At 46.9% G+C, this 10,530-nt stretch overlaps 1 protein-coding gene across 1 annotated transcript; it reads right to left on the bottom strand.

The window, feature by feature from the left end:
* Positions 1 to 4,041: 4,041 nt before the first annotated feature.
* On the bottom strand, positions 4,042 to 9,985 carry Ecscr (endothelial cell surface expressed chemotaxis and apoptosis regulator). Its single transcript, XM_050135112.1, has 9 exons — positions 9,831 to 9,985; positions 9,100 to 9,159; positions 8,404 to 8,541; positions 7,985 to 8,056; positions 7,151 to 7,264; positions 6,679 to 6,777; positions 6,471 to 6,507; positions 4,560 to 4,656; positions 4,042 to 4,380 (listed from the first exon to the last, which is right to left on the bottom strand). Exons 1-9 carry the CDS (start codon positions 9,901 to 9,903, stop codon positions 4,372 to 4,374), a joined length of 699 nt encoding a protein of 232 aa, XP_049991069.1. The 5' UTR covers positions 9,904 to 9,985; the 3' UTR covers positions 4,042 to 4,371.
* Positions 9,986 to 10,530: the final 545 nt, after the last annotated feature.

Genomic DNA, 10,530 nt, shown 5'->3' with positions numbered 1-10,530 from the left:
CCAGCCAACCATCAGCCAGCCATGTGTCCTCAGCAGCCCACAGCTTAGGAACAAATGCCTCGGCTCTGAAGTGTGGTCTGGGAAGTGGTACCCCACGCTGATCGCTACAATTGTTGATTAGTCTTCCCAAGTTCCTTTCCCCATTCTACTGCCCTGTAGAGTGAGGTGAACGAGGCAAAGTACAGCTCCTTCTCCTAATACACAAAGAGGAGGGAGTCCACAGCATGCTGAGGACTTGCCCGGAGTCACCTCACACCGTCTTTGGCTCCTACTCATCTTTTCTTTTTAGAATACAGCTATTTTTAAACAGTGTCTCACCGTGCAGCCATACTGGCCAGAACTTGACCTTGAATTCACCGAGGTCCTCCTGCCACTGGAGTACTGGGATTAAAGATGTGCACTGTCTTTAAAATTTTTAATATATTTTTTTTGTATTGGTGTTTTGCCTGTATGTATGTCTTTGTGAGGGTGTTGGATCCCCTGGGACTGGTGTTACAGACAGTTGTGAGCTGCCATGTGGGTGCTGGGAATTGAACTCAGGACCTCTGGAAGAGCAGTCAGTGCTCTTAACCGTTGAGCCATCTCTCCAGCCCCCATCTTTAACTTTTTTAAGATTAATTTTTATGTGGCTTCTGTGGGTGTGTACGCACACGAGTGTGCTTGCTGAGAACAGAGGATCAGATTGTTGGAGCTGGAGTCACAGATGGTTGTGAGCTGCCTGATCTTTGTGCTGGAAATGTAACTCCAGTCCCCTGAAGAGCAGCAAGCATTCTTAACTGAAGAACCATCTCTTCTGCTCTTTTCTTTAGACACTGTCTTACAATGCAGCTCCGGACTGGCCTCCAACTTAATAGTCTCCTGCCCAAGTCTCATAGAGTGCTAAGATTATGAATGTAAATGCCACATCTTGTCTTCATTATTATTGTTTTTGCTGTTGCATTGGTATTGTTTTTGCATTATTTTTATTGTTGTTGTTTTGTTTTTTGAGACAAGGTCTCTGTGTGTAGCCCTGGCTGTCCTAGAACTCACTCTTTAGACCAGGCTGGCCTCAAACTCAGAGATCCGCCTGCCTCTGCCTTCCGTGTGCTGGCATTAAGGGTGCATGTCACCACCAAGTGGATTTTTTTTTTTTTAGATAAAGTCTTTCTGTAGCCCTGGCTGGCCTGGGGCTATCAATGTAAAGCCAACTGGCCTTAAACTCATAGAGATCTGCCTGCCTTTGCTCCCAAATTCTGGTATTAATCTCTCCAATCAAACCCAACCTCTCCAAATTTTTATTTTAATAGTTTTTGGGGGGATTGGGGTGGAGAGGAATCCGTTTGAATCCCAGCACCCACATGGCAGCTCACAACTGTAATGCCAGGCACAGGGGACCTGACTTCTGGCCTCTGTGGGCACTGCACATGGTGCAGACATACATGCAGGCAAAACACCCATACATCTAAAAATAAATTTAAGAAAAGAGAGAAAAAATGATTATGTTACAGTTTTAACAAGATGGGGGTAGGGAGAATACAAGTTTTTGTTCTTCCTCTTTCATATCACTTTGTGAAGTTTAAGCCAGAAGAAAATGGCTTTTTGTTTCTGCAGATTAAGTACGTGATATTCTCTCTGGGTTCTAAATTAAACACTCTGCAGACACATACAGAACCATTCCCTCTGTCCTTTCCAAACTAACATAGTAGCACACAGCTATTGTTAGGAAGATATATCTTTCCTTTTTTCCTCTCCTTTTTAAAAGTCATGTCACAGAGCTGGAGAGAAGGCTCAGCCATTAAGAACACTGGCTGCTCTTGCTGGTTGGATTCCCAGCACCCTGATGGCAGCTCACAACCATCTGTCACTCCAGTGACCTTTTGTCCTCTGTAGAACATAGACAATATCAGGCAAAACACCCATACACGTAAAAGTAAATTAAAAAAAGATCATGTGTAAAAAAAAAAAAAAAAAAAAAAGATCATGTGATGTCACAGTGTACCTAAGATCCTTAATTCTGTTTCTAGGAAATAAGCCTATCAGCTGCACAGAGCAAAGTGAGTCTTTGGTGTACGAAGCCCCACTACCTGCCCTTGTAAACCTTTCCAGTCTCCCTCCCATGCCAGGACCAAAATGACGCCTGCTCACGCTGAAGCAGGCAGAGGGCATTTGTCAGCACTCAGCCCTAGAGCTTCTTTGTCAGGTAAGCTGTCTTTCTCGTGTTCTTTTTCCTGAAGATTTCTTTTTTTTTTTCTTTTTCTCTTTATTTCTCTCTCTTCTTATTTTGATTTTTTTGATATAGGGTCTCTCTACATAGCCCTGGCTGTCCTGGAGCTCAGTGTATAGACCAGGCTGGCCTTGACCTCACAGAGGTTCTCCTGCCTCTGCCTCCCAAATGCTGAGATTAAAGGCATGCACCACCACTACCCGAGCTATATTTTAATTTTTAAAAATTAATTTAAGAAGGATTTCTTGCTTGTCTGTTGCATGTGTGTGTTTATATGTGTAGGTTCTTGTAGAAGTTGGAGAAAAACCTGCAGGAGTTGGTTCTCTCTTTCCACCTTTGGGTCCTGGGCACTAAACTCAAGTCACCAATCTTGGTGGCAGGCACCTGCAGCAAGCTTTCTCATTGGGACAGCAAACCCGAAAATAATAACATGGAGAATTATTATTGGGTGTAAAAGCTTGGCCTTAGTTAGGCTTGTCTCAACTGGCTCTTATAACTTAAATTAACTCATTTATATTAATCTATATTCTGCCTCTTTTCTATCTTGTACCTCCTGTTTCCTCTCTGTGTTTGGCTAACAACCCTGACTTCTTCTTCCCAGAGTTTCTTCTCCTCTTGGAAGTTCTGCCTCTTCTCTGGCCTAGCTATTGGCTGTCCAACTTTCTATTACACCAATCATAGCAATACATTTTCACACAGTGTACAAACATCCTACAACAGGCACCCCCATGCACGGAACCATCCTGATGGCCTGATTCCATTCACTATTGGTGATGACTGGGCACCGACTATGGCCTCTCTTTCTTCTGTTGAAGTGGTTACTCACTGCTTCCATGTTACCTAAGAAGATCAGTAAAGCTGGGGCCTGGTTGCACAGTTTGTAATTCCAGGTACTCAGGAAGCTAAGGCGAGTAGATTATTAAATTCAAGGCCCACCTAACCTCAGAGTAAGTTCAAGGCTAGCCTGCACAATTCAGTGAGACTGTCTCAAAATATAAAGTATACCTCAGCACATATACCTTAGCAGTAGAGTGCCACCTGAGTTTCAATCCCAACTACCACACACACACGCACACACACACACACACACACACACACACACACGAAAATAACTAAATTAGTAAATGAAAAGACATGTAGAAGCAGATCTCTGTGAGTTCAAGCCAACTCTGTCTACAAGAGCTAGTTCCAGGACAGGCTCCAAAGCTACAGAGAAGCCCTGTCTCGAAAAGAAAAAAAGAAAGAAAGAAAGATGTAACAGGTAAATCTAACAAAAACTCCCTCAAGTTTTCAGCACTACCTACAGAGGTAGAAACACACAGGCATGTCTGGCCTAGGAGAGAAGATACCGAAGTTGCTAGAATGCTGCTAAGAAATTATATAGGGGGAGAGAGAGAGAAAGAGAGAGAGAGAGAAAGAGAGAGAGAGACAGACAGAGAGAGAGAGAGACAGAGAGACAGAGAGAGAGAGAGAGAGAGAGAGAGAGAGAGAGAGAGAGAGAGAAGAGAGAGAGGAGAGAGAAGAGAGAAGAGATGTCTTAGTAGTTAAGAGCACTGACTGCTCTCAAAGAAGACCCTGGTTTGATTCCCAGTACCCAGCTCACAACTATCTGTAAGTCAGTTCCAGGGGATCATGACCTCTTCTAACCTCTGTGGGTTCCTTCATGTACATGGTGCATATACATACATACGCTCAAGCACACGCTCATAGAAAGAGAGAGAGAGAGAAAAAGAAAGGGAAAGGAAGAAAAGAAAGACAGGAAGAAAGACAAACAGGAAGAAAGCCAGGAAGGAAATAGGTAGATGGCAACATAGACCTTAAAAGAAATTGGATTCCAGGCCAGAAAAACAACTTTAATGTGAGCAGAATCGATCAGTCTACCTCATTCCTTCCTTGACTCTTGCTCTATTGACTCCTCGTTCCTTAGTCTCTGAGGAGGAGGAAGAGCAGGCCAAATGCTAGAGTGGCTTGTACTGGGATGGAGTCTCTCACACGGTGCGCTGTTTCTGATCCTAGAGGAATGCAATGTCCTTTAGAGCTGGGGCAGACACGAAACAAAATAACTTATATGCCGACTCTTGCCTCCAGCAATCTCATCTCATCTCTTCTTCCTCGTGGTCACTGGGCAGCTGCATCACATTGTGACCCATAGGGACTCCGGGTCACTTTTAGAGAATCTGAAAAACAGTCATGATGAGGAATAGTGAACTTGGGAGGGGCAAGGTAGGGAAGCAGGGGAAGAGACTTTGATCATGGTGTTAGCCTGTCTAAGGAACCAGAGCCTGAAAATAGTGTTGGGGGTGGGAGGGGAGGAAATGGGTGAATTTGGGGAAGGAGAGAAAATTTAAGAATGTACCTTTTCCGTTGCACTGCAGCCTTTGCTGTTATTCATGTTGATATTCTTCATGGAGATGAGGGTGATGCTGTCTTTCTCTCCATTGGCTGTGGACCGGCTGAGATGGGAAGGGGACAGAGCAAGGGGGTAAAGGGAACTTGGGGGCACCGTACCTTCCATCTTCATTACAGACAAATGTATTTAGGGACGGGTCATGATAAAATGAGAATATACTCTGAAAGCCAGGAGATTTGTACTTAAAGCTAGTATGTTTTTGTTCTTTTGCGAGTTGGGTTGGTGGTACAACTAGAAACCCAGCGCTTGGCAGGTAAGAGGTAGGGAGATGAGGGGCTCAGTGCCATCCTCAGCTACATAGTGACCAACCCAGGCCCTGTGAGGCTCTCTTCTAAGCAAGACAGCAGTCTTTAGTTGTTTGAGGTTGACAAAGTTACAACCTGGTTTCTGTTTGTTTGCTCGCTTTATTTTGGTGGTATTTGTCTGTTTGTTTTTTAGATTGGTCTCCCGTGTCCCTGGCCACAGAGACACTAATGACCTTGAATTTCCAATCTTCCTGCCTGGAATTCCAGTTATGTGCCACCAGGTCTAGACTACACAGTAACTGAACTAGAACCCAGGGCTTTCTGTATACTAGACAAGCACTCTCTGAGCTACATTTTCAGCCCCAATTTTTTAAAAGATTAAGTTTAAATTTTTTAAACCTTATATGTATGTATGTGTTGGGAGGGGGAGGGTGTCCAGGAGTGCGGGTGTCCCTGGAGGACAGAAGCAGTGGAGTCCCTGGAGCTAGAGCGACAGGTGACTGTAGTTGCCCAATGTAGGTGCTGGGAACCCAAACTAGAACCTTTGAAAGAGACGTACATGCTTAATTCCTGAACTGCATCTCTGGCACTGACAACTTTTTAATGTGTAAAATAAAGTCAAATGTCCCTTAAAGAATTGCTATAAAAGCCAGAGGCAGGTGAACCTCTGTGAGGTCAAGGCCAGTTTGGTCTACTTAGTGAGTTCCAGGACAGCTAGAGCTACGCAGTGAGACCCTGTCTCAAAAACAAACAAAAAGAATTACTGTAAAGATTTGAGACAATATCACAAGTTTTATGCCATTTTGTATGGTGTATAGTTGGTTTGTTTTTGTTTCGTTTTCCAAAACAAGGGTTTCTCTATGTAGCCCTGTCTGTCCTGGAAACTTGCTCTGTGGATCAGGCTGGCCACAAACTCAGAGATCTGCCTGTCTTTGCCTGCCAAGTGCTGGGATTAAAGGTGTGAGCCACCCCACCCTGCTTCAGAGTAGGTTTTCTTTTTTTTTTTAATATTTTATTTATTATGTATACAAAATTCTGTCTGTGTGTCTGCCTGCAGGCCAGAAGAGGGCATCAGATCTCATTTCAGATGGTTGTGAGCCACCATGTGGTTGCTGGGAATTGAACTCAGGACCTTTGGAAGAGCAGGCAATGCTCTTAACCACTGAGCCATCTCTCCAGCCCCAGAGTAGGTTTTCAAAATGTTTCCTGGGGCCGGGCGGTGGTGGCACACGCCTTTAATCCCAGCACTCGGGAGGCAGAGGCAGGCGGATCTCTGTGAGTTCGAGACCAGCCTGGTCTACAAGAGCTAGTTCCAGGACAGGCTCCAAAACCACAGAGAAAATGTTTCCTGGGCTTAGAGAGGATGTATCTTAGGCCAGAATCTGCGCTCCTGCACTTTTCATGAAGAGACACCAGAAGCTGAGCTCTGGTGCTGAAGAGCCTCCCTTATCTTTGCTCACCTGAGCCTGCCAGCCTGGCCCAGCTTCAGTGAAGTCTGCAGGACTGTGGGGCATATGTCTGCAAGTGGTGTGAGTGGGTGCAGCATGTGTCGAGGAGGCAGAAGTGTGTGTGCTAGATAGAAGATTCCTTTCATAGACTTCTAACATCTTACCTTTCCGAAAGCCCTGAACTGCCTGGTTTCTGTGGATCTGTAAAATCCCAAGGACACAAATTAGGGTCACACACTATAGTTCAGATCCCAGACTTCCTCTCAAAGCCACCCGAGCACCCCTTCCCATTTCATGTGCTGTCAGCCTGAGCCCCTTGTTCAGCTCCCTAGACACAGGGGTCAAGGGAGCCTGGCAAGCCAAGACAATTACCTTCAGACTCCTTGTTCTTCCGACACATAAACCTTAGACTGACCACACTGGCTAAGGTTATCCCCACAACCACCAGGATGACAATGAAGCTGATAACACCTGAGCAGGGAAGAGATGGGGAGCACAGGGGAAGAGGTGTGGCAATAAGGATGTGTCTAGAATTCCCTCCCTGGTAAGGTGTGTGTTTGTGTGTGCGCGCTCGCACAGGCGTGCGTGTGTGCGTGTGTGTTCATGATATATATATATTTACTCAGAGTGAAGTGAATTCTGCTTCTGTATTAGCTGGTACCCCTAGCCAAGAAGAGCTGGTCAGAAAGCCAGAGAAGACTTCTTTCCATGAGAGACTTGCTCACCAGCAAGTCCATCCCAGAATGAATCGATGAGATTTGAACTCGCGTTCCCATCCAGAGTCTAAGTCAGTCCTGAGGCAGAGTACCCACCCTCTCATGCCCCATCCTCCCCGCCATCTCACCAAAGGCCATCACAGTTATCATTGGCTGTGGTGTGGGGCTGGGCTGGATGTTCACATCTTCCATTGTCTGCAGGCTTGTGGTTACTGAACTGGCAGTAGCATTCAGAGACATTTCTGAAATAGAGTATGTGTCCGTGCATCAGTGAAGGGAACTGGCAGGAGCTGGCAAAGAGAGATCTCTCCTGATCCCCGAGGTAAGAGCCTGCAGAGGGCTAACAGCCCTTAGAAAAGACTTCCTCCCTGCCTCTGACTAGACCACCTGAAGACAAAGACAGAGGTTAGGGATCTCATGTCCCTGCATAAATAGCTCTGCCGGTTGGTTACACTACTGGGTTCAGAGGATTCCAGAAGGTTCAAGATGTTCCCACCATCCCTTAGTGCCCAGAAGAAAGGATTTATGCTGCAGGAACAGGAAAAACATACTGGGCAATGTAGAGCCATCTCTGTTCTGCCAACAGTTGAAGATGGGAAGAGAGAAGGCATTGACCCAAAGAACTAGGGTGCTAGGGAGAGTGCATAGGTTTCTGGTCCTCTTAAAATGATATTGGGTTGACTAAATAGCTCAACAGGTAAAGGTGCTTGCCACCAAGACTGATGGTCTGAGTTCAAACCCTGGGACCTATGTGATGAAGGAGAGAGCCAATGTCACATTCCTCTTCCCTTGTACAAGTCCCATACTTCAGACCTACTTGCCATCCTATTTCCTTATCTCTACTCACCTCCTGAATAAGCTTGGGAGTAGAAAATGTCCAAGGATCAAAAAATGATCGAAAAGAAATGGTCAATAGGCATGTCTGACCATTCCTGTTTGCTGGGAACACACACTGGACATACCTCCTCTTGTGCTGTTGACAGTGCTGCTGCTGCTGCCACCGCCACCGCTGTCTGGGGTTCCCGTGCCTGCACCTGAAGCAATGGCCAAGTCGGAGGGTTCCCATCCCTCCCAGCATGCCCTGAGAAGGGTCTAGCCCTTTCCCAGCTCTGCATTTGGGAGTCCCCTTCCCATTACCCTCTCCTGTCTATTCTTTTCTCTGTCCCAAATTCAAGATTGTTAACCTTGGACAATGAGAAGGCCCAACTTTCTTTTTCTATTTCTCTCCAATGCTCTCTTATGATTTTCCAAACCAGGGCACCACTGGTGTCGCTTCTAGACCCTCCATCCAGCACTTAGGCCATCTGACTAAAGGAAGAAGGAACACATCCAGACATATCTAGGGTCTACCACCTCCTGCCTGCCTGCCCTAGGTACTCACCAAGTCCCAGTGTGTGCTTCTGTGGCTGTAGTGATGTCAGGCCAGGCAAGGAAAGGGTGTGACTATCCGTGGTGCTTGGCCTGGGCGTTACAGGCTGACTGGATACGAAGGAGACTTGTGAGGCCTTCTGTAGAATTTCTGTGGATTGGGAGCACACATGACCCCCTCAAAGCATCAGCCAGAATATACACAGGGAGGGTTTCTTGGCCTAACATATCCTCCTTTTTTCTGTTTCTTTTCTTGTGTGTGTGTTTATGGTTATAAAGCTAGGACTTCTTTTACACTAGGCAAGCACTATACCTGTGCTCCAATCCTGCCCTCCTTCGCATCCCTGCTTTCCGTTCCTGAAGGAGCCATTCTCTGGCTCACCTCTGAACCTTGGTCTTTGCAGCTTGCTCATCTTGGAACCCATCTTCCCCACCTTCCACCCCACAACCTCCATTTGCTCATCTCACTCCTTCACAGGTTCAGATCTTGAGGCCACTGCCTGTGGGGAGGGTCCTCCAGAGCTGATGTCGGATGCGGGTGATGTTTGCACGGGTCCTGTGACACCTGCTTTTGCTTCCCTATTTTGGTATCACCAGTGTAAGGCCCTGTTCCTTCTGCTACAAGTCTACATTCTCCTGCAGAGCTGACATGGCCAAGTTCTTCCTGGGCCCTCTCTGGGCACCATTTATAGTCCTGGCAGCGGAGTACCTGGGGAAGTGGTGCTAAGCAGAAGCCTTGAACTGCCGGGCCCTGAGGAAGGTTGGTCTCCTGCAAGAACAGAAGGAGATGGGGAGAGGAAGTGGGGCAGGTCTGGTGATGTCATACCCTTTGCCCATCTGAGAACCCCCAAGCTCCAAGGAGGTCTAAATGGCTGGGGATGGCATGGGTGGTTAGAGCTGGCCTTCTCAGAGGCCACACTCACTCACTCACCTGAGCTGAGAGAAACTGGCTAGGGGCTCAGACTCCTGAAGAGCCCTGAAACACATCATTTGAGGGGTCTGCTACGCTGCTCTCCAACCATTCTGTGCCCTTCTTTCCCTCTCTGAAGCTAGGTTTTGCTTTGGGTTTTTTTGTCTCTTTTCCTCCCCTCCTCTGCCTCTGACTATTCATCTCTTCCCTCTGCAAGCTATGTTAGACTAGGCTGGAGAAGTGAACCCCAGAGACCTCTGGCCCAAGCTCACATCACTTGTATTCAGTGAGAAACAGACCAAGAGGTAGTGGTACACACGGCCTTCAGTCCCAGCACCTGGGGGCAGAGGCAGGCCGCTCTCTGAGTTTGAGGTTGACCTGGTGTACAGACAGAGTTCCAGGGCAGGCAGGGCTACATAATAAACCCTGTCTTGAAAAACCAAAAAGAAAAGAAAAACAGTCCAGCACTCCCTGTCTAATACCTTTCTAAATCCTTCGGCACAAATGCTGGAGTAGACCACGAACCTTACCTGGGGAGGTCTGAGTCGTCGTGGACTGAGAGCTGTAGCCTGTGAGAGAAGCAAAAATACACAGACTGGGCATGGTGGCGCACGCCTTTGCTCTCAGCACTCCGGAGGCAGAGGTAGGCAGATGGCTGCGAGTTCAAGGCCAGCCTGATCTACCTGTCTCAAAACAATCAAACCAAATATGTAGACTACCTTAGTAACTCTGCCAAGCAGAGCTCACGAGGGAAACTGGGTCTTCTGGCTGTCTAAAACCCCCATGGTAGAAGGGGAGCACACTTGGCCACCTTATGGTTCAGGGTCCTAGAGTCTTTTACTGTGTCTTCAATCCTCTATAGGTATCCCACCAACCTGACACAAGGTTAGGGGATGGTTATTTAAACTAGCGACATGTCTGGACAAATACCCAGAATTCCAGGTCTCTGGGCCTATGCCACTACTGGCTCATTTACTTACCCCTGGGAAGACTGTCGTTTTTTGGACCCACTCCAAGGGGAGGAGAGGGGAAGGTGAATGAAATGGGGTGGGACTTAAGATTTATTTTGGGTTTCTCTCTGTCTCTGTCTCTCTGTCTCTGTCTGTCTGTCTGTCTCTCTCTCTCTCTCTGTCTCTCTCTCTGTCTCTCTCTCTCTCTTTCTCTCTCTCTCTCTGTCTCTCTCTCTGTCTCTCTCTCTGTCTCTCTCTCTCTCTCTCTCTCTCTCTCTCT

Source organism: Alexandromys fortis, unplaced genomic scaffold (genome assembly GCF_014885135.2).
Source record: "Alexandromys fortis isolate MF-2015 unplaced genomic scaffold, M_Fortis_MF-2015_v1.1 scaffold_25, whole genome shotgun sequence".
Classification (NCBI taxonomy): domain Eukaryota; kingdom Metazoa; phylum Chordata; class Mammalia; order Rodentia; family Cricetidae; genus Alexandromys; species Alexandromys fortis.
The sequence above is the reverse complement of the archived record's forward strand: the minus strand, read 5'-3'. Positions and strand labels throughout refer to the sequence as shown.

What these genes read in the sequence shown, in the direction of transcription:
- Ecscr (XM_050135112.1), bottom strand. Translation starts at nt 9,903, where the DNA reads ATGCCCAGTCTGTGTATTTTTGCTTCTCTCACAGGCTACAGCTCTCAG. An exon ending in GAAGCACACACTGGGACTTG is followed by an intron (nt 8,057 to 8,403) that starts GTGAGTACCTAG and finishes CCATTGCTTCAG; the next exon opens with GTGCAGGCACGGGAACCCCA. An exon ending in GAAGAACAAGGAGTCTGAAG is followed by an intron (nt 6,508 to 6,678) that starts GTAATTGTCTTG and finishes GGGATTTTACAG; the next exon opens with ATCCACAGAAACCAGGCAGT.